General features: G+C 39.1%; 1 protein-coding gene across 5 annotated transcripts in view; it reads right to left on the bottom strand.

The window, feature by feature from the left end:
* Positions 1–1,502: 1,502 nt before the first annotated feature.
* Dab (DAB adaptor protein) overlaps positions 1,503–23,899 on the bottom strand; it is a 28,635-nt gene continuing 6,238 nt past the window's right edge. For 3 of the 5 annotated variants that reach the window (XM_065222560.1, XM_065222497.1, XM_065222647.1), the window contains exons 3-9: positions 18,984–19,099; positions 18,300–18,398; positions 8,502–9,059; positions 8,108–8,437; positions 5,317–8,020; positions 5,134–5,247; positions 1,503–5,071 (exon numbers count right to left, since the gene is read on the bottom strand). In XM_065222560.1, coding sequence (XP_065078632.1) covers positions 2,766–5,071; positions 5,134–5,247; positions 5,317–8,020; positions 8,108–8,437; positions 8,502–9,059; positions 18,300–18,398; positions 18,984–19,099 — 6,227 coding nt within the window. In that variant the 3' untranslated portion in view covers positions 1,503–2,765. Of the gene's footprint in view, positions 5,072–5,133; positions 5,248–5,316; positions 8,021–8,107; positions 8,438–8,501; positions 9,060–18,299; positions 18,399–18,983; positions 19,100–19,212; positions 20,047–23,899 lie in introns of those variants that run through there. The other 2 variants (XM_065222422.1, XM_065222361.1) reach the window with 2 other exon arrangements.

Raw genomic sequence — 23,899 nt, forward strand, 5'->3', positions numbered from 1 at the left:
TTTATATATCAGACGAATATTCGAGAAGGAGGATATTGTTGCTTGAGATTTTTGTTTCAGTTTTTTTAAGTAACTTAATAACACGTCTATTTCATTTTCTTCTACTGCAAAACTGTTTGTTTTAGATGTTGATGTTTCATACTTTTTTCGTTTTCTCCATATGGTTTATAGGAACTGTTTCGTTCTCAGTGATTCAGCGGCCGCCAGTTTCCGTTCAACCGAAATGATGAAAATGTGTTCTGCAGAAGTAAGAATATCAAAGTTGTCCTTTTTTGTTTTGATGAATTTTGATTTCTAGTTAGGGAGTATTTTTTGTTCACTTAAATTCTACTTGTAAGGTAATACTTGGTTGGGTGTCTGATTATAGATTTCTGTTTTTTTTTTCCATTCGAAATAAAGCGTGACACTGAAATTTATCTGAAATATATAAATTGGATACCAATAATTGATGAAAGACGCACGGATAAATCATTCACTAACTATATTCACATAACTTAGCAGCAGTAATAGTAGCCTGTTAAGCAATGGTTAGTTGCATTTTTCAAATGTCTTGCGTGAAGTTTTCATTCTTTAAGTATTCGAGTGGTTTTGCTTCGTAATTTGGTTTGATTATTAGCAGCCTTGCAAACAGTATTTTATCCAGTATTGTTGAATGAATTTTGCATGTTGTGAAATGTATTGAATAGTATGTACTAGTTCTAAACCTGTTGGGCAGAAGTGTCGATTCTTAAATGCTAGAAATAAAATATCAATTTGCGAAAGGTAAATAACACAACCATCAAATGTTTGATGATTTTTTATGACAACCATAAAACAACCTAGTAATTGGATTTAATCTATTCCGTCAATGCCAATAGATGAAATGACTAGATTTGCTTGAACATATTGCAAGATTCAGATTTGTTGTTGTTAGTTAAACAGGGCATTTCCATCGTTATCGGGCAAATTTATGCACTGGCATGAAGTTCCATGAATTTAAAATCGCCACACATGAGAGAGTCTTCGAATGAATGAGTTATTGAATCCCTTTGTCGCTTGGACGCCAGTAAATAAAATTAATTTAAAGCTATTTGATCGATTCCGCATACACGCTCCTAGAATATAACTCAATATTGCGTACATGATCCCGTGGCTTCAAACGTCGTTCAGGCGTATTGTGTGCCAGGTGTTTAACGTTCGATATGAGTTTTTAATATTTAGCCACACTAGTTACTCACAGTTACTAAAAATAAACTAAAAAAACCAACCGAGAGCAAGAGCTGTTTTGCCCTCTTGGGCCCAGTGGCCTAGTGGTGACCATTTTTGTTAGCCTAACACATGATCATAGATTCTAGCTCAGGTCCTACATTACTGAGATGATATGGCCGCATCGATATTTTCATCGCTCTTAACGCAATCACATGATTTATCTAATCGTTTACCAAGCCATATTACCTGACCTGATCCCTTCCTGTGATGCTCGTGGAAGGGCAGAAGCCTTTTTGGCTTGTAATAAAGCAATTGCACCATGAGGATGAATGCTAGGCCCAATCGCCATCTATTCGTTCTCTGTACAAATAAACGAAGTAGTAACCACGGGCGGTCAATAGCGCTCATGTTTTGTATTAAAGAAAAAAGAATTTTCATGTATTTTCACTGTGTGTCCAATCGCTTAAATCAAATTCTCCAAAAAGGAAACGAAATTGAAAGAAGAATCCGCACGATGAACCATTCATAGATTATTCTAGATTACCATTTAAAAAGGTCCTATCTACTTTAATCGATTCTCTTCTTCTACTTTCTCTTTTGATAACACGGCTTTGCAAACAGATTTCGTACTATTTTTGCCACATAGTTTGATAAAGTGACAAAAACGTCAAACACAACAGGGAATGTTTTTGCAGCTGAGTAATGTATTAACGAAAGAGAAATTTGATGAAGAGAATCGATCGATGCAGATAGGACTTTTTAGAATGTTCATCTTCAATAGCTGTCAACTGAATCGAGTCAATATTGATGTTGACGGCGACCTCACCGGTGAGAGAGTCACGTGACTCGAAAAATAGGGAGGACTGGCTCGACAGTGCCGTTTTAAGCTTCTGAAACCAACCAGCTCTTTGTTAATTTTGTATGGCATTTTAAATATTCTACAACCGCCACAATCTTTGCAAATATAGCAGATAATTTGTTAAATTTGCAAAGATAGTAGACATTTAGGGATTTTCAATGAAATCGTTAAAATAACCATACACTTAAAATCAAATGAAAAAAACTAAAAATTTAAATAAAAATGATTTCATGAAATTCTACAATTTCGATTATTCAACGATGAAGATGCCCCAATTAATGCCATCATGTTTTAACTACGTTTTAATTTCTCGCTTCAGATCATATTACCCATCGTAACACCAAGTGATGGAAAGGTAAGTCGTAATTGCATTGTGACCTTGTGAAATCCATTCAAACTAAAAAAACATTCACTAACAAGCATGATTGCTTCGCACAACGAAACAAAGATCGTTTAAAAGCAGAATTTTAAAATTCAGTCGACTATTCATATTCACTGTCAGCAGGGGACCAACGAAATGTACACACTAATCCTAAACGAATACCTCGTACCTATTGAAATGCTTGATGCGCATGTAAAGCTTCCTAATGTCCTTCGCGAGCGAGTATCGCTGATGTTCGCTCTGGCAACAGTACTGATACTGCTGGCGGACGCTGAGACTGTGGTTGAGCTGACGACTGAGTACGTTACTACTGTTCATCATCAGGCTACCGAGTAATCAGATGTTGTCGTCGAAGTTTGCGAAATTTTTGTCCCACCCGGACTGGCCGCCACCGGTTTCGCTGCCATTTCCTGTACCATCGAATGGATCCTTCTCTGCCGCCGCTCCTGATGTGAAAAAGTCATCATCCTCGAACGGATCGTCAACCTTTTTGGCAAAAATGTTCACACTGTCCGACTTGTGGATGTTGTCGTGCTGTTGCGATTGCTGTTGACTAGATGTTTTCAAAATTTTCTTACTACCGTTGTTATTAGTTACCGGTGCTGGCATTTCGGGCGTCCACTGATCTTCCAACTCATTGTCGGACCGACCTGCGAAATCGTCTTCAAACATGTGTGATCCCGTAGCCGCATCCGAGCTGAACTTTGATACGGTTACATTTTCATTGAAGCGTAACTTCGACGCCGTCTGGGAAGTCGAAGCCGGTCGTGGCTTAGGTCCAAAATCTGCCTCGAATCCTCCGAAGCTCTGTGGTTGACCCTTGTGATATGCCGGATAATGACGACCTGGATCCTTCTCCGAAAAATCGTTGGAAAATCGGAATGTCTTGGCAGTGTGGAGCGAAACTTGCCCTACACCGGCAGGAGGAGCAGGTGGAGAATTGAAGTCACTTTCGAATCCGTCTCCACCTTCAAAGTTGAACTTTCCACTCGTAGTTGTCTGCGGTGTTTCACCGAAATCTTCAAACTCGAGCTCCATTCTAACGTGCTTTGCACTTTTCGGTGGAGTTACATTTTCGAAATTACCCGATCCGAATTTACCGCCGAAACGTTCCTTGTCTTCCCCCTCAAAGTATAAATCTCTACTGTTGCTCTTCTTCATTCTTCGCATTGCCTCTTCCTCATATTCATACCGTGCCATCTTCTTGGCTTCTTGTGCTATGAGAGTGTCATTGAGGCTTCGGCCTTCGATTCGCGGGGTAGCCGGTTTGTAATAGGGAGGTGGTGGTTGTCGCCTTCCGTAGTACGATGGACTCTCAGCCACGCTTTCCTCCATCATCTTACCGCTTCCTATCTCCTCTTCCTCATCGTTATCATACATGCCACCTCCGCTGCCGGGTGCTCTTGGTTCAAATTCGAATTCAAGGTAATCTTCTTTGGACCGTGGTGGATATCGCATCGTAGCATATCCAGGTCTGATGTCCGGTTCCTTTGAACGAGTTCTATTCTTTTTCCGGAACCGACGATCTTTCTCCCCATCGGATCCAGGCAACGTCGTATTAGTCATCATTCTTCTACTTTCATTATACCGTCGTTCTTGCTCGGATGCACTCGACGGCCTCTTCCAAGCCAGTTTCCCACCCATCGATACACCCCAGACTTCATCGTCAACCACCTGGTGCTGTTTACCGCGTATATTCTGACTAGAACGATGCAAACTATTCGTATCCGCACGCCTTCCACCTACCGTTTCACCTTCCGAGTCCTGATCCGGATCGTCCAGTCTTGCACTACCAGCATTCCTCATCCCACGCCTCAACGGACGTGACTTATCCAGCGACAGATAGCGGTCCCTGTCCCGATAGTCTCCTCGGCTATCCAGACTACCATAGATATCTCCACTTCCGAAACTTCTCCTCTCATAAGACTCATTACTATCACGATCAAAACTTTTCCTATCCCTCTCATAGAAGTATTCCCTAGCCGCCCTCGAATCTCTCGGTCCTCTTTCGTAAACATCCTCGTAATCCATTCTACCCTTCATCATTCGCTGATCGTACCCTTCCCCGTAGTGGTCATAATCGTAGTTCGGCCTACCTCTCTCCCTGTAATACTTCCTCTTATCGTAGTTTTTATAATCCCTCCTATCGTACGGTGGCAAACTCTTCGGCTCTCGCTTCTCGTAGGGTGGGCCATACGTACTCCTCTCATAGGCATTCCTATCGAACGACCTAGATCGATCCGGCCGTTCGTCTTCCTCCGTCGGTGACCAACTCTGATGCTCATGATACCAATGTTCATCTTCGAAGTTATCCCGGCTTCTCGAGCTTATCTGCTGACCCTTCGTTCGTCGCCGTCGTTCGCTACGATCCTTCATATCATCCTCGTAATCCTCGTCGTTGGAGTTGATTCGCCGCGGTGGCATCCTCGGATGATGGTACCGCTCGCCCGAAGTCGGCGGATGATGTTGACTTGGTGGACGTTTCCGGTATTCAGGCCCATCTTCATCCCAAGGCGAGACATCTCGCGATGATGACGAAGTATGTCCTTTGGTTGGCCAACGTCGAGCGTACTCACGTTCGTTCTTCCATTCATCCTTGGGATCCGAAGAGCAGGGTGACTCAGGACCGGGCTTGTCCATTCCTGTTGGAAAATCAAAATTGTTTTGACGTTTCGTAGTTAAAAATGGAGATTGAAGAATGTACCCTTATGAAGACGCCCACCTTCCACTTTCTTGTGCGCCGGATGATGTTCTGGTTGATCGAATACTGCCCACGATTCGTTGGCGTTGGTCGGAGTTAGTTTTGAAGCTTTGAGATCTGTAAAACAAAGGTAGAATAATTAATTTTTAGTACGACAAACAAAATGTAAAATCCACCAACATTTACCATGATTTCGTTCCGCTTCTGGTGAGGTTTCTTCGCCATCACTAAGCGATCCGGATGAGGGTTTCTGCAAGGAGTCGGCACGCTTATTTACTTCACCGGCAACAGTAGTATCGTCAGCGTAATCCATGGGAGACTTTACCATTGGTGACGACGATGACTTCCCGGTCGAACCCTTTCTGATCATCGTTGATTTGGACAGGGGGATCGGTGAAGTGCTCATATCGTTCAATGTAGCTTTGCTTAGATTTTCGATCGATGTGGTTTGCGGCGGTAAACTGCCATCCATTCCGGCCGCTGCTATGGGTGGTCGACTAGGTGAGGTTGATGTGTTTTGAAGTTGTGGAGATTTTACCGTTAAACCACCAGGTGCTGGCGATAGCTGCCCTGCGCTGTGAAGAGACAAATTGGATACGGCTTTGTGCATGAAAGCGTTTATTTCCAAGTCTTCCTTGGGAGTGCTACGGAAGCTAAGATTATGAGACTCCGGTGGCTCAAGACCTTCTAACGAGGATGGAGCGAGCGGTTCCGCTGGATGCGGATACTCGTCGTTTATGTCTGCGTCTGAAATGTTAATCTCTGGCGAATGGCTTTCGATCTGAGGCATATCATCAAAGTTCGCTTCGAATCTATGCTCGTCTTCCGTGTTCTGATCTTCAAAAGAGGATGATTCCATTCGGGCTATTGGTGCACTTGAACTATGATGTGGCGGAGGCGTTGGTTTCTCGAACAAATCCTCAACTAGAATGATATCTCTTAGAGCAGCGTAGCGATCTTTGGCTTGTGAAATAACTTGAGTAATCTTGGTGTCGATTTTCGTCATCGGCACTGGTGGCACGGGGCTGTTTGCTGGGAGGAAACTTTGCGATTGTGAAGGTGACTTCGAGAATTGGTCGCCCGTTATGTTCGGCGACAGTCGGTTCATCTCGGAAGCTACTTCCCTATCGAAGTCAAGGGAAGACAAATCCGGACCCGTTTTCTCCGGTTCAGTCTTCTGAGGTTCCTGAGCTGGACCAATCTCTTGCTCGATAATCTCCCGGAAAACGGCGTATTTGTCTATAGATGGAGCGTTAGGTACTGCAGCTGAGTGTGCCGTTGACTGCGCAGGTTGAAGGTTCAGATTGTCAAAGTTTGCTACGAAAGTATTGTCCTCGCCAAAATTATCGTCAAACTTGGCTACAAACGTGGCATCGTTATTATCGTCGAAATTAACCTTGAATACCGGCGAGTCGTTGTTCTCCGCTTCCTGATTCCATGATGTTGCCGAAGAAGATGACGTTTTACTGTTCTCAATGAATTCGGAGAGATAGGAAGTTAGTTCCACTAGAGTCATTGTGCTTAGCTTGCTAACTGGAACGTTCAGCTTGGTGGCTAGTTCATCAATACCTAGCGTTAATAATTGACTGAGTGTGATGTTAGGCAAGAATGATTCTTTGTCCCTCACAGTGGGTGATTTCGATTGAGCCGGAGGGGTTGGCTCGTCTAAATTGCGTGGATCGGTTTCCGATTTGCGGGCAGCGCGTGTTTTTGAAGCATCCTTGCGTTGTGGTGGAGGTAGCAAAGTCGGAATTTCGGATTTTGCCGGTATTGGTTGCAGATAATCGTCTTCGTCGGTTAGCTTCTTGAACGGGCGTCCTGGGGAAGAACCATCACTGCGGTTGACTTTCCGTGAGGGCAATGGCAAGGGGGGTGCATCGTTGACAGATTGATTCTTTGACTCGAATTTAGATGCGACGTAATCGTAACGTTCCTTGGTCGATCCTCCGGAAGTCGACGTCGCTGTCGGACCGGATCGAGGGGAGGGTCTTATCACAATATCAGCAAACTGTTTCTTTGGAGGCAGCGGAGGTGGTTCAATGTGTGATCCGGAGTCCGGGCGAGGAGGAGGTTCTGGAGCCGTTTCGTTCTCGCTAAGGGAATCACTTTCCTGCAGGCGGCGCATGTTTATGCTATTCGAATCTCTTTTGGAGAACTTCTGCCCGAAAAGATTTGGCTTCATCTTTTTCGAGTTACTGCTGATGCTGGAAATAACATCTACGGTGTTCTGTTTGAACACATTTGGACGATTTCGTGCTACGCTGATAACTCCCGGTCCGGACGAAATTGAATCAGAATTTTGCCGTTCCAAACGCTTCTGGCTTATGTAGTTTGCCCAGCTCTCCGGAGGAAGGTTGACTTGAAGAGGTCCATTGTATGCTACTGGGCTTTCGTCAGATTTACTCTCGTCGGATTTAGCTGCAGGTCGAACCGAGCTCTCGTCGCCACTTTTCCTTTCGATTTGCCTAGGGGATGCATTTCTCGAGAACTTCATTTCAAATGGATCGATGTGAAGTTTGGAGAAGTCATCGTCTTCCATGAAAGGATCTACGGATTTGTTATCGAAGGGATCCGAAAATTCCGCGTTAGCTTGTTCATTCACTCCAGGTGCACCGTCATCGAATGTGGGCTTGAACATTTCGGCAGCGGCAGCGTTTGTGCTGTTTGGAAGTGTTTGTGGTGACTGGCGTTGGTCTTCTGAGGAAAAGTTGGCATTGAACGAGCTGTCCTTTCCCGAGAGGTCCTTTAGCACCTTCTTGGGTGGATTCTTCAACTCTTGGAAGAAATATTTCTTATCAATGTACGGTTTGATCTTTCCCGTTCCTAGCGGATCCAGGTCGGTGAATGCGTCCGTGTAGGAGGATGGCTGTGGTGTGGTTGAATACGGCTGCTCAAATGAAACAGATTTAAGTATAATGAACGGCTAAAAATCACGATAATAAAAGATAAAAAATAGACGCTGATGTCCGATATTTACCTTGAATCCATCTTCGTTGAGGAACTCGTCTGAGTATTTTACCGGATCCGGATCGAATCGTGAAGTGTTGGGTGGTGAGTTGAGCCAATCATCATTTTGATTCGAGTTGCTAGATGATATCGCTGAGCTAACTGGCCCCGGGGTAGAACTGCTGGGTGGAGGTGGTAACGTTACATTTTGGGGTGCCGGAGTCGAAGACGTCGGGGGTGCGGGTGGTGATGACGATGGTACGGCCGAACTGGTCTCGGTTGCAGGAAGATTTTCCGTTGATCTATGGGTTTGCTTTTGATGGCGTTTGCTGGATTCAGGAGGGGGTAGTAGATTGTACGCCTGTTGGACAGAAATGCTCATTTAATATCGATAACTAAAGCCCAAAAACAGCAAAAGCTTATACCGGTGGAATGTTTGTGAATGAATCTCCAAATGGATCGTCATCGATGACACTTTTCGAGGGGACTTCGCTCGGTGTTATCCGCTCCATTTGCGTGATGCCACGTTGAATCGAGCTGAGTTCCTGTTCCAAATCCACCAGGTCGGCTACGGATTCCGGGGACTTTTCGTTCTTAGTCGTTGTTTTCAAGCTGTTGGTACCACTAGCACCACCACCTAGACTAGAACTGGTCAACGAACTGGAAGCTCCATCGCTTGGTAAAGTCTTACCATACCCATCGGAACTCTTGACGGCCATTGCAACGGCGTGATGCTCGTGGGCAGTTATTTTGCTTTGGATGTGTTGCCGTGCCAGTTCGATTTCCTTCTTCTTCAACTCGAACACGACCTGGAACAGGTCTCGCATGGCCAGCACTACCTGACTGGCGGCTTTGTCGGTTTTGATGCCGAAAAAGCGATGCCCACTGTCGGGCGATCCAAAAATATAGCCAAATGCACGCGAATCCGTCATGTCCTGCGCGATAAACGATATCTTATGCACTGGATGGTGATAGAGAGAGTCCTGGGGAAGAGGAAAATTGGTTAACATTGTTACTTCATTTGTAAAAAAAAACGAATAAATTGGAAGCATTTAGCAAGCTTGATAAAACTTTCGAATTGGATGATTGTGGAATTTTTGGAATTCTGGGATATTGAAAATTATTCGAGATATCAGGCCAGCGGATTCGGGTCGGAATCGGAAGCATTTTTAAAGCATCTAATGTCAAAATCAGTATTTTTGATGATATCGGGAATGCCTCCCACTCCGGCCTAACTCCGCAAGCCTGTCCCGAACTTAAGGATTTTGTTTCATAAGCTATTAGAATCAACCAGTAAATCTTGGAGTCATCAAACTTAAATCCCCTTGGCTTGATTCTCAAGACCTCTGAAGAGGATCAATAAGGATTCTGTGCTTAATCTTTAACCCTTCGAACACCACATTGATCATGAACTCGCTACCTGTGTTTGTCATTGCTTCGTAAAATCCAGATTATTATTTTTTAACAGAGGTCAGTACTTGTTCAGTAGTGAAATTGAAAATTCGACTGAAATCAAACTTTTTCTTCGTAGTCTTCTATCTTTCTTACATATTGCACTGTTAAAAATTTCTATAGCTATTCTTATGGAAAAATTTCTCAGCTACAACTTTGCCGAATATTGATTTTCAGCCAAACATTAGAAATAGTTATTAATTGTTTAAGAGATTGATAATCTTATGGCATGATCAAGCAACTGTTTTGTGGGCAACACTGTATTCTGCAGTGTGACATAGTAGCCATGATTTTAGTAGTCTATTCTACGCACCAGAAACACTAATGTTGCCTGCTGAGCAGTTTATTGAGCATAATCATAAGACAATAGTGACTTGAATCATTAATAACTTTTGATCTTTACATTTTATCGAAAGATGATCTTCAACAAAGTTGTAGCTGTAACAATTTACTACAGCTACAGCTATCAATTTTTACAGCAGAGTAAAAGGGTTAATTATTAGATAGATAGATATGAATGCAACATTTAATTTTCCCATAGTAATTTCCATATCAACTTCAAATGGTTTGTGCCAAGTCGGTTTCTTACAAAATTACTTCAAATTTTGGAAGGGTAATCTGCAACCAAATTGGAACCGTTTGAACACTGTGGAGCGAAAATTACAAATTTTGCATCAGTCTAATACATATGTTAGATGAAATTAATCAGTTTTAACTTGCTGAAACTGCTTGTCTACCGACTCGACAAAATTTGGAAATCCAACAATCTTAGCAAACACTACGTGACATGACCAATTGAACCATAAGACAGGGATACTAATATATATTCAAATGAGATAAAATCACAGAAGATATTATAAAAAATAAGGAAAAATTTGATTTTGGTTTGTTGGAGGCTTTTGTAATTTTGGAGACCTCTAGAAGTTCAAATTCGTAAGGCTCCTTTTGATGACCTAGAAGATCTCTAAACCAAACTAAAGGGATCCTATATAAAATCGAAGAAACTCTGAAATTTACTTATCAACTCAATGGAGTTAACAGTTAGGCCTCTAAACGTAACTTGTGAGGCTTTTGTTATAAACTTTATATGGTCTCTGGAGTTTTGTGGACGCCTCCTGAACTTCTGAGTCTAGATTTATGTAAAGAAATTTTAAAGATTTCTCTATGGGTTATGGTCTAGTTTTTTTTATTTTTTTTTTCCGTCGATCTTGTTTTCCGTTCTGAGTACCAATACTACCGACGCCAGGGAGGCAGCTCCCACACCTGGACCCTATAGGTATACCTATCGACCAATCAACTCATAGACCCGGGACCAACGGCTTCACTTCCATTCCGAAGGAAGACGATCATTTATTTTATGCTTCAGAAAATCCCCACGGCGCCAACTGAACCCAGGCCCTTTGGAATGAGATTCAGTCACGCTTACCACTACACCACCGGCGCCGCTTACATTAGTGCGTGGCGTTGTACATTTTTATCTCATTCGAAAGGCTCTCCACAAGCAGCTAGCTATCAACGCTGCCCTCAAGATTGACCTCGATTCACCGAAGAAGAAGGAAGAAGTCCCACCGCTACTGATCGGTTTCAGTTGCTCGTCGTGAGCCGCTGTGGGCCATCTATGCCAAGTCCCTCGTTCCAAACAACATACAGCTTGCCAGCCTCAGCCGTGTTGATCACCCTAATAGCTCAGCTTTACATAACCATCACAACAAAACGGTTCTTTTCAGAACCACTATACATTATTGTTGCTTAAGAGTTAATTTTCATTAAACGTTCGCTCGCCTTGCTGACAGCCACATCACCCCAAAGCTCATTGATAAATGTACCCAGCAACCAAAAGTTTGTGGTCAAATGCGTAACAGTATTGAAGTGGTACATAAAAATTCTCACAATGACTGAATACCTTGTCAATTAACCAGAAACACTTTGAATTAAGGTAAGGTTTTCTCCAGGACGCTTGAAAAAAAAACAAAAACAAAATCTCGAATTTATATGATTGATCGCGATGTTTTCAAAGGAGTTTTGAGTAGAATATCATAAGAATCCTGAAGAGAGTTAATAGGAGATTTTGGAGAAATTTCAAAAGAATTTTCAATGATAATTTCATAGAAATTGTATGGCAAACCCAGGGTGGCCTGCGAACCGGGAAATATCCGGGAATTTTAAAAGTAACCAGGAAACCAGGGAAAAACCGCGAATTCAACGAGAGAATTGAGAAAAATTAATTTACCATTTATTTCTATGATGTTTACACCAGATTTTCAGAATAAACCATTAAAACAGAGTGATTCTTTACTAAATGAATGTCTTGCTCTATTTGCTCTATAACTTTCCAGTCTTATTGTTTTTACAATTTAATCACTCAGCAATATTTCAAATTGATTTTTGTCGTTTCAATTTCAGATGTACAGTGCATGGGCCTTAAAAACAAAACCATTCTAAGAATTCGATTGGAATCCTTCTCATAATTCCCTTGAACCTATTCGGAGATTTTGATTCATTTGAAATTATTTTCATAATTTTCTTTTAACTCTATTCAAAACAGCAGAAATCCCTTGTAGTACTTTAAAGCATTTCTTACTAACTATCAGCATTTTTTTTTGCTATCAATTTTGTTGGAGCTCTGTGATGAATCTTTCGCACTAGGGTTGAAATTATCCCCTCTTAGAACTCTGTTTCGTGTTGAATTTTCAACATAATTATTTTCCCTTTTGAATTCTTCTAAAGTAACCTCAGAATTTAATTTAGAACTTGCATTCTTCTCCACAGAAATCCCTCCAAATTCATTTAACAATTTCTAAGAACTTCATGTTAGAATAATTCTGGATTTCTGCTCAGAACTTCTCCTTCGAAAATCACGTTGGATTTTTACTCAAAATTCCAGGGTTTGTCCGCAAGATTCTATGGATTGTTCTGCAATTTGTTATAACCCTTAAAATGCTTCCAAGTCTCAGAGGCTTGACAATTATGACTCCAAGACCCATATACCTATATAATTATTTTTTTCAAAATAACTTCCGAAAATTTACAGTTGGCCGTCTTTTTAAAAATGCGTTCAATTTCGTTTTTGTTGAATATTAACAACCGGGTAATTTTTAAGATTGAACCGGGAAAACCAAGAGAATTCAAGGGCAATTTGATACATAATTTCATGGGAATTTTGGAAGAATATATAGGGAATATTAAAGATAATTCCAAGTGACTTCTGAGAAAAAATCTAGGTTTATGTAATGGAAAATTGCATGTGAATGCTGAGGAGCATTTCGTGGGAGTTCTGGTAAGAATTGCATACGAGCTATGATGATGAGTTCAAAGATGATTCTGAGGAGAATTCCTAGGGAATTTTAGAGAAAAAAATTCAAGTGGATTCCAAGTATAATGCCATGGTAGTTTTGAGCAGAATCCATGAAAATTCAGATGATCATTCCAAGTAAATCTAACGATTATTTCGAAGACGCTATAAGGCGTATTCCGAAGGTATTCATAGGAAGTTTTAAGACATTCCGAAAAGAATTCTAAGGGAGTTCTAGTTCTAAGAAGATTTTCATGATAATTCCGAGGAGTATTTCCATTGGTGTCAATAAGGCCGGGGAGGCCTGGGGTCACATTGCAAATCTCGAAACGAAAGAATTTGTGTACGAACGCTTGTATGAAAAAGTTTTTCGTTTCGAGATGCGCAATGTGGCCCCTGCTCCCACCAGACTGGTTCTAGCCCGCTGTATCGTGGTTTTTTGCTTCTCTACGCTCATCTATCTTCCGGCAAGTATCCCATTGCTTTTCAACGCTGCCATCTTCTGGAACATCCGCTGGTCTCAAATTCTTCAACGAATGAGGTTATCACTGCTGAACCTTCTAGTCGGCGTTGAATCGCCGCCAGAGTTTCTCCTCCCGCCGCTGTATCCTCGCAATGAGTAGGCGAATCTTACCGATTAGAAGGTAATGGTCAGACGCGATTGCAGCTCTGCGTTTATTCCGGACATCGAGAAGGCTCCGTATCGATTTTTGTGTGAGGCAGATGTGACCGATTTGACGTGACTATGTGCACCGGTCGATGGGGGAAGAGTGAGCCTCCGATCACCATGTCGTTATTGTCATAAAACTCTGCAAATAGCTCGCTTTTCTCGCTCATTTCTCCGAGATCATGGTGTGTCTCAAGACACGCTCAGTTCGTTTTGGCGGAACCGATCTTCGAATTGAAGTCTTCATTCCTTTATTTAACGTCGGTCATCTGTTCCGCAATTTAGTGCCAATCACCGACGGACATCGATTACCATCCATTGACGGCAATCGAATGTGCAGGAAGGCAGCTTCCACACCTGCGTAGGATATCGCACCCATTCAAACACACATGGGCCGGGGCCAACGGCTTTACTTCCCTTCCGAAAGAAGACGTGACCAGAGATTTTTATGCCTCAGAAAAATCCCTCTGACCTCGGCTGGCGAATTGAAGTCGCCAGTGTAGATTTTGATGTCACTCTTTGGTACCTTCTCCACGATGATATTCAGTTGACAGTAATAATTCTCATTGTTCTGTACTTCAGCAGCGGTTGGATCATGACATAACATTGGACTATGGTAAGTTTTGAATCCGTGTTCTGAATACGGCGACGGGGAACGTTTTCACCTCGAATACCAGAGTTAAACAGTACCTGTCCCGAGGGCAGTTTGTGTTCTCCAAGGTTCGACCAACGGATTTCACTTAGTCCCAGGATTACGTTGTTTTGCGCTAAAATTCATTGCCGTTAAGTCAGTTCGTAGTTTCCGTTGTTGGTTTCTGTAACGGTTATAATTTTCAGAGACAGTAGTCGTTTGGCTCAAGGTATCCTATCCCCGTGGAAGGACTTCCGGGGATAAGCATTTCATATTCAGTCGCTGGAAACTTATAGCAGTTTCATCTCACCAAGCGAGAATGTTTTTTGATAATGTGATTCTTCCAAGAAAATTAAATCTCAAGAAGGCATATGAGTAGCGTTCAGACTGCGTATTTTTATGGAAATCTTGGGGTTTTAACTCGTTTTCTCCCGATTTCCTTTTTTCGCTGGTAGCGAGTCACTTTTTAGTGACTTGGTGACTTTTTTCAAGCCAGTCACTAAAAAGTCTCCTTTTTTTTTAAAGAAAAACTCACTTTTTCTTGTAATCAGTCACTAATTTCAACTTTTTAAGCGTGAATTTATTGCAAGACTTATCATTCTATGTGACGTTAGTCGCATTTCTCTATCTACAGGGTGTCTACTCATTTTTCTAAATAAAATTAACTGGGTTTCCAGGTTTTAAATGCTTTTATTTTGCTAGATAAAAACAACAGAAAATAGTCTAAACGTTTTTAAGACATGGCAATCAGTTAAAAAAAAAAACAGTTTTACAATCAAATCCATTGAATGTTGAATTTAACACGCTAAAAATATAAACTTTCTTGATGCTTTAAGAACCTTAAAGCGGTTCTTTTTGCATCCGGAAATTTCCATAAACTTTTATGAAGTTCCTAGAATTTCAGAAAACTTCACAGGTGTCAAGTGAACTTAAGAAATATAGAAAACTTGTGGAGTATTCTGTAATTTATAAGAAGTTCTAAACACCTCAGAGAAGCTAAATCTAGAGTTCTTTGGGGAATTTCAGATCTTAAGAGCAGTTCCCGTAACATTAGTTTAGACTTTTGAAGCAGTTTAAGGTCTATAATAGTAAATTTAGAAAAATTCAGGATAGTTCCATGATGTGCTGAAAAAAAACCGAGAACCCCTAAGATGTTCCGAGAATTTCAGGAAAGTACAGAGACTTTCAGAGAATTTATTGAAACTTCAGAAATATTTCAGGAACTACACAGAAGTCCAGATTTAAAGGTGTTTACGGGAGTTCTATTTATTTCCGAGCAGAACCGAGATCTTCAATAGAATTGAGAACATTAGAGAAGCTTAGAGAACATTAAACAGATCATAGAATCAAAGGGCAGGAAACTTCATCAATGCTCCGAGATAATTTCTGGAACGTGATAAAAATTATATGAACATCCGGAAAACGTGTGAGTATTTTAAGATAATACCATGGAGATTTTAAGAACTTAAAAAATGTGAAAATTTAGCTAAGTTTATTAGACAACATCAACAAAGTTCCATTAATTAAAAAAATGCGAGAACTTTTAGCAAGCAGCGATATTTTCAAAAAATTCCAGAGAACTTCTAATAAATTTAGATATTTGTAGATAGTTTCATGATATTCAACTAAGTTCCGAGTACATCGAAGACGATTAGATAGCTTCAGGATAATCTCATTAACATAAGCAAATTTGCAGCGACTTACAAGGAGTTCCTTGGAATTATGGGGTATTCCATGAATTCTATGATTGATCCAAAAACGTCAGAAGCGTCAGGGAATTATGAATGTATACCAGAAAATTTGCCAGATTTTTAAACGAATTTGGAGAACTTCAGGTAAGCATAGATAAGTTCAGGGAAAATTAGTACTTAAGAAAAATTGTTGAAACTTCAAGACAAATCAATTTATTTCAGTAAAGCTGCGGGTTCTTAAAAATACTGTTAAATTCAGGGCAGTCTAGAGAAACTTAAAGAAATTCAGTAATCGTTTAGGCAGTTTTATTAACACCAGGAAAGTCTACACTATTGAAGAAGTTTTAAATTAGTGTCTATAGTTTAAGGGAAGTTTCATGAACTTTAGAAAAATCTTGAGGACTTCAGTGAAAATCATAGAACTATATTAATTATTTCGTTCTAATTCCATGAAAATTGCGGGAGCACAAAAGCTCCAGAATTTTAGAAAAACTCAGAAAACTTCCCTGCAGGACAGTGGTCTTCAGAAACATTATGAGAACTTCATAACAATCTATGGAGCTTAAAGGGAGATCTGCGAACTTCAGGATTTTTTTATAAACATTAACAAAATGCGGGAGCATTTGAAAAAAGTTTAGTTAGCTCCGAAAATTTTAAGGGGGAGGTCAGTTCCATTAGTTTCAGAAAATAAGTGGGAAATTTGAAGCAGTTCCCATATTATCAGATAACTTCAGAGACGTTGAAAATTTATTTAATTGAGGTCTTCGCATAAGTTCAGAATTTCACTAAAGCTTTAACATTTTTAGGACGATTCAATTAAATTCAGCGCAAAGTAACATGCTTCATGAGAACTGCAAAAACTTTAGAGAAGTTTTGAGAATTCCATAGAAGAACAGAGAACCTCAGAGCAGTTCACATCAATGTTAAAGAAGTTTAGAGAACTTCAACGAATTGTTAAACCTTTGAAGGAGATCCATGATCGTTAGAAAAATTGAGTAAACTTTAGGAAATCCTATAAAGTTTAGGGAAGTTTAAGAATTTGATGAGAAGTATTGTGAGTATCTGGCTAGTTTTCAAACTACAAAAGCATTTCAAGGCAGTTTCATTAACTTCAGGAAACAATTGGAAACTTTCAAATAGTTCTGAAGATCTCAGAATTGTTCATTCCATATTCAATGGAGATTTCCATTGAAATATTCCTGAAATCTTCAGCTATCCTCAGAATTCAATTTTCTTTTAATTTTCGTCCGAATTACCTTGAAATTCTTCACAAAAAGAAACTCTTTGGAAAGATTCTCAGAATATTAATTGAATTCATTTCAGATTTCCTTTTGAATCTCACTTCTTCCCTTGGAATTCTACTCACACTGAAAGTGTCCTAAGAATTCATTGGCATTTCTCCAAACAAATTTCTTTGATTTCTTCTCGGCAAACTCTCCTGAATTTATTTTCCGAATTCCTTTGAGAATGTCCTGGAGTTATTCTCAGATTTAATTGTAATCCTCCTTTTAGTATTTGAAAAAATCTAAGGGCTTATTTTCATTTAAATTAACTTTTAATTCAATCAGGATTTCTGGAAATTATACTCAAAACTTCACATGAAATTTAAAGTTTATCAGAACTACTTTGAATGCATATTGCATTTGATGTTTTTCTGAAAGATTTTTTTGTCCGAAGAACTCCATTGGAATGAGGTTCTTAGAATTTATAATAAAATTTCACGAGCCTTTAAAGTCCAGAGCTAGTTCAAATTTAAAATTTCTTGGATTGCATATTCCAAAACGAAAAAAAAAACATTTGGAGCCTGTTTTTTTTTTTTATTTATTTGTTACCGAAGATTAATTCACTGTGGATCTATAAAGTTCAAAGTGTGAATTAAAATAACGAGAAAAATTAAATGCTTGTATTTTAAAATTCATTTTTATTTTTAAAATATCCTTTGTAAGAAAATTATTAAATTCTTTGAGACTTCCAAGTATTTTGAGGAAAAATAAAATTTCATGTGTATTCTCGGTTTTCCAGCCTTTTGCAGTTAGTAGACTGATACCGTGGGTTTGGACATACATTTTCGATTGAATATTTTGCTTTAAAGCTTCATATTGTACATAAGTATTTATGAGATACTAATTGATACGTCCAAAATATTAAACGTTTATTTGGTGTGTCATCACAACGACTACTTTTTTCCTCTTAGGACACTTTTTAGTCACTATTTTACAACTATAAGTCTCTATTTGGTCACTTATTTCTTCAACATGGTCACTAAAATCACTATTTTTGACAGTAGTGATCGCTACCAGCCCTGTATTTATGTAAATCAGATTAATTAATGCTAGCATGTGCTAAGGAAACTGCTTCATTTATAGTCAATCTTATCGATAAATGAAATCGGTTTCGTCTCACGCAAAATAGAACATGTGGGTATTTTTGACAGTTTTTACCCTAGATCATGTGTTCATTACCAAAGATATTCAGCTTGCTAAAACTTACCCCTGTTTTCTCGTCTCTCAATCGCAATCCATCGATAGTAACGTGTATCGTGATTCTCTGCTTGTGCTCTCCGGCAGCTCGGATGGCCATTTTGAGATCCTAAAAAGATTAATCATCAATTAGTACAAATGATGTCCATGCTGTCATTTTCCTAATTAGGATTGACATTTTGCGTCAGTCTACAGTTATTTAAATTCACTACAGCCCACTACCTACATGCATTTTCTCTTTGGCTACATCTGAACTGGTTCAAATCCCTAACTCCAGTAGTGTGGTGAGTGTTTAATGAAATTGTTTACACCGCCGTATGATGAATGTATTTAAATCAGTCTTCAGTAAAATGTGATCGATCCGCATGGTGGGCGCCAGCAGAGCTCAAAGTGCTAATGCACCTTTTGCATCCTCGTTTTTCGACCATTGATCCGACCATGTTCACTACACAGTATTTTAGCTACTGGCTGCTTGCAGTTGTGAGTGCATTAAGCGTGTTTTATTTACTATTGTTGTTGTTATTGTGCGCGCTCTTTCTCGACATCTCAGTACTAGCGTCGTTGTTGTTACTGCTTTAGATTTAAATTGGATCAATTTCATTTGCTCGCGCTGTCCGCTTGATTATCCGCGTAGCCAGTGTCTGTATGCATAGTAGCGCACTACTAAAAAAGAGAGAACTAAAAATAGACTTACTTGCAGTGCTTCCTGGCACATACGATCTCCTCTGGCCTCTCCGACCTCCAGGATGCCAATCAGTTTGGCCTTGAAGCTCACTCCATCGCCGAAGAACCGTCCGGGTTCGTTCCGATCTACGGAAGAAGATGAAACACAGATTTTCGATCAGTTCAAAGGCCTTCAGTCCACATTCCAGATTTATTTTGGGAACACAAGAACGAAACGGTCGAGAACGTAGCTGCCTTACTTGTGTTCGACTTTCGATCTTGCAGATTGGTTCTCAACATCATCGTGATGAACTTGTTTTCGACTGAATTCCTTAATAATATCTAGTACGATGTGAAATCACAGTGAATCAGAATCTTTGTGCGATCAACGAATCTCGATTTGCGTATTTCTTTCAATCCAGTACAATTGAGACAATTTTACCAAGATGATGATTTCTCACAGCAAATTGTTTTCTTCCCTCAGTTAATCGAGATTTTCTGTGACTCTGCTCTTTACCACTAGTGAACAGTCCGCACTCGACACAGTAGCGTCGCAAAGAACAGCTGTATAGTGTGGCGTCGTAGTCTTGGTTCTTCAGAGCTGCGCCTGATTGAACAGAATATCGCACTTAAGCAGCAACGTCGACCTGCTAAATGATTCATAATGCATCTCCATAACCCATTTCCATTCTTCTCGATTGCTTGACATTACGACTGCTTGCTGATGATGGTAATACCAGGAATATCTGAGTGATTTTGATACGCTCGAAAAAAATTCCACAGTTCCAAAAATTCAATGAACTTCTCACTGCCGTAATAGAGCACAACTGCCCAAACCGGAGACGAGGCAGAGGTTAAATGCCTCATCGATGCTAGGTATAATTTGACATAGCTTTGAATCGGTCATTCAAAAATCACTATTCTTCACTAACAAATTAGGTCTACCTCGCTTCGAAATTACTATTTCAGTTCAGTTCTGTTGATTGAACGGCAGCCGACAACCTCATCGCGATATAAAAGATTTAGTTGGCTGTTCGGTATACTATGTTGACACTCTATATCAGCCAGTTTTGGGTTCAACACTCAATCAATGACTGACGTTTGCTTCACGGTCGGACTCGAATGGCGAATAAAACCGTAGACAACAGTACTTGCAGTGAACCACCAGCGAGATTCATTCATTGAAACAAATACAACTGAAAACGCGGTTGTGGCGTATATACACACAGTGTGTGGGTGTTGTATACAAGAAGAGTGCTTTCATCTGTCAAAATCGTTTACCCATTCATCCACATACTAATGCGCATATATGGCAGGTAGTGTTCGTAGGTCCTTTTGCGATCCACTTGAATGGATGTATCGATTTGTTTTTGTACGGCTGTTTGACATCCAGAATCTAGACCGTGGGAGAAATGAAGGATTCTGGATTCCCTATGTCAGGTGCATACGTTTATTACGTTATTGGCTTTAATTTGTTCAATCATCACTAATGACTCAAATACCGAACACTTTAAATTATCGTGAAAATCAGGTCTTTGACAAAATTTGAAGCTTACACTAATATTCAGTTGTGTCAGGACCTACGACTTATTAAATAAAAAATCTTTATTCCTCCTTGATTTTCTTTATAATCGTCAACAACATTTGGTCTGTCCCGAAATATGAACTTGTATAGCTAATCTAATCAACTATTAATTATATTTTTATAAGAGTCAATGAAATTCAGTTTTAATTTGAAACACGCAGGAAATCGAGGAGGAAATACATACATCGATTCATGTACAGTAAAGTTGCCATTGTATCATGATTAAAAACAAATTTAGTTAGATTTATATTTTAAACCCACCGAATTTAACATTGAAATAACTGTCATTCTATGCCCAACGCACTACTAAATGGCCAAATTAGATTTAAAAACGAGTTATTTATTAATTTATCGTTTATAATTTAAAAAATATCACAATTATTACTGAATTAAATTTCTCGAGGAAACTACAAATGCATAAATATAATATAATATAAACTAAGGTTAAACCAGCGAGTTAAAAATTTGCAAATCCGGAAAACTATCTTTTGAGTAACGACATGCGAATCAGCCCGAAACTGAAAATCTCTATTAAGCCATCTTATAGCAAAACGATATAAAGTGGATCTCATAGTTTCGTAAAAATTGGTAGTTTTGTTCCTTATCGCAAAATATTATAACCGTATTTTTTTATTCTGTCATTAGGGTGATCGTTTACATGTAAGGGTGGTCCAAAACATCGATTTTTTTTTCGATTTGGTTCAAAAATGACTTTTGCCAAAAATTCCTGGCTAAAAATTTCGAAGCACTGGGCCGATTTCAAAGATCAAAATATCAAATGAAAGGTAATTAAAAATACTTTTTAGGAAAAATATAATGATATAAAAAGGTGGGATTTTGTATTTAGGTTCGCTTTTATTTATTCTCTTCGTCAATGACATATCCTTCATTATTAAGAAATTGAAAGTTTTAATCTATGCTGACGACATTAAATTTTTTTTTGAAATAAAAGATGCCAAAGACATCATCACATTCAAAGAGGAAGTACAGATATTCCATACTTGGTGTCATAAAAGCCTGCTACAATTCAATATAAAAAATGTAACTCAATTACCATTAGTAGAAAACGAATCCTACCCGATATAACAATCACTTTAGGAAACCAGATCGTAGAAAAGTGTGATAGAGTCAGGGATCTAGGTGTTATTTTGGACTCAAAACTTAATTTCACCGATCATTATAACACAATTATTAACAGAGCTAACAACAGGCTTGGTTTCATAAAACATTTTTGTTATAACATTGTACATTGCTTATGTAAGGTTGATATTAGAATATTGCAGCATAGTTTGGTCTCCTTTTTCAATCACACACGAAGAAAGAATAGAGTCCGTTCAAAAGCAGTTTCTATTGTATGCACTCCGCAAGTTAGGTTGGACTGTATTTCCTCTGCCATCTTACACAGCTCGGTGCATGCTCATAACAATCCAAACATTAAAAGAGCGCCGTGAATTTGCTATGATTTCATTCGTAAGCGATATCGTATCACATCTCATTGATTCAATAGATCTATTGTCATCCTTAAATTTATATACACCATTTAGGCATTTACGAAATAGAAATTTATTTTTATAAATCGTCATCGTACGAATTAAGCCAAATGTTGACCCTTGAACCAAATAATGGACACATATAATAAGCACTGCGAAAGCATTGACAAATGACAAAAACCAAATTAAAGCAATATTTCAATTCCTCGCATAACGTCAGCTAGAAGTATTTTTTTTAACTTGTTCTCAAGAAATATTATAAAAAATACAAACAAAGACAAAATTGTAACAATAGCACTTAAGACAACAATTTTTAAACTACACTGATTGACGACAAATAAATAAATAAATAAATGCTTTTGAAAGTATCAAGTTTTGGGGTTTTGCTCAATACTCCTATGTAACTAGACTATCATGTGTCTCCATTGATACATAGCTAACATAGTGACATAATCTCACACATTCATTTGATATTTTGAGCTTTGAAATCGGCCCAGTGGTTGATTTTTCGAAAAAAGTCATATTTGAAAAAAATATTTAGGAGTGGTCACCCTTATGACAAAACAAAATTGGTCTAATATTTTGCGATAAGGAACAAAAGTATCAATTTCTACGAAATTCTATATCGTGTTGCTATGAAATGGCTGTATACTAAAGTAATCTAATCTAATCTTTTCATGTTGGCAGTCTGCATATTTGCTATCGAATCCGGAGGTTTAACGTTTTAGCGATGGGTGTTAAGATTTGGTCTTTTTTCCATTTTATTATACACCCAACCGGTGGATGTAAGATTCGCTTACAATTATGTGGGATTCATCATCAGAGGATGTAAGTGGAGACCGCATGAACCGAGGATGCGATATACCTAGCTGCGGTCCGATGTAAGAAAATTGGAGACCGAAAAATGTGGAGTTGTATTAGTGAGTGAAATTAATTATGTCGAAAAAAATAGAAAAAAGGTTGCCGACTGGACTCGAATCACGGACGTTGCGACTATCAGACCTGTGCTTTCTCCACTGCTTTCTCCATGCTTCTGAATATGGTCAGCCTAAAAGCAAACATGAAGCGCTCATTTTCTCGCATGCTCGACTTCGTATGCTTTTTCTGCTGGAGAGATTCGAGTTAAGTGTGTACGTCGTTCTACAATGTTCTACAATGTGCGTCGTTCTACAAGCTTACTGGTATAGTTGAAAGCGTAGATGGAACACGAAATAAAAAAAGACAAAAAACCATTACATCGCCTGCATGGTCAATTTCTAACATTCGTTGCGATGTTCATGAACAGAGGATGATAGGAAACGGAACTAACATTCATTGTAATAGATTTTTGATTTGCGTGTAGTCACTATAAAACTCTCAATGAATCTTCGTGACTGATAAGCTTTTGTCTGTTCTTAGCATGAAAAAGGTTAAGTATTTTCATATTGATATTTGATTTTGATATATTGCCTTCGTTTAAAGATTACATGTAACATTCTGGTCTTCTAATTTATTCTGGTCTTCTAACATTTCTAGTTTGTTTGCAGAGTTACACAGGCACCCTTCTTGCGGTCATTTGTTTCCTCAATTCTATCCAAATAAAATAATTTATTGCATACACTCAGATAAGCTGAGAATACTTTGCAGCAAAAACTTTACTTTGAGTTTTCTGGCAATATTTTGCATGAGGATTTAAAATAGGGTTGCATTTATCGTTTGAATCAGTAATGTAATGAAGATTTTCAAATTCCTTGGCAAAAAAATGGTTTTTTTTCTGACCAATTTTGATTTTGGCGTGTATTTCTCAATATTGTCAGACGGCAGAATAGACTAAATCACATGTACACAATTTTTATTTATTTATTACAGCAGTGTAACCAAGCCGTTTGGAAT

This window comes from Ochlerotatus camptorhynchus, unplaced genomic scaffold (genome assembly GCF_037179485.1).
Source record: "Ochlerotatus camptorhynchus isolate MF236.1 unplaced genomic scaffold, CSIRO-AGI_Acam_v1.1 ptg000002l, whole genome shotgun sequence".
Classification (NCBI taxonomy): Eukaryota; Metazoa; Arthropoda; class Insecta; order Diptera; family Culicidae; genus Ochlerotatus; species Ochlerotatus camptorhynchus.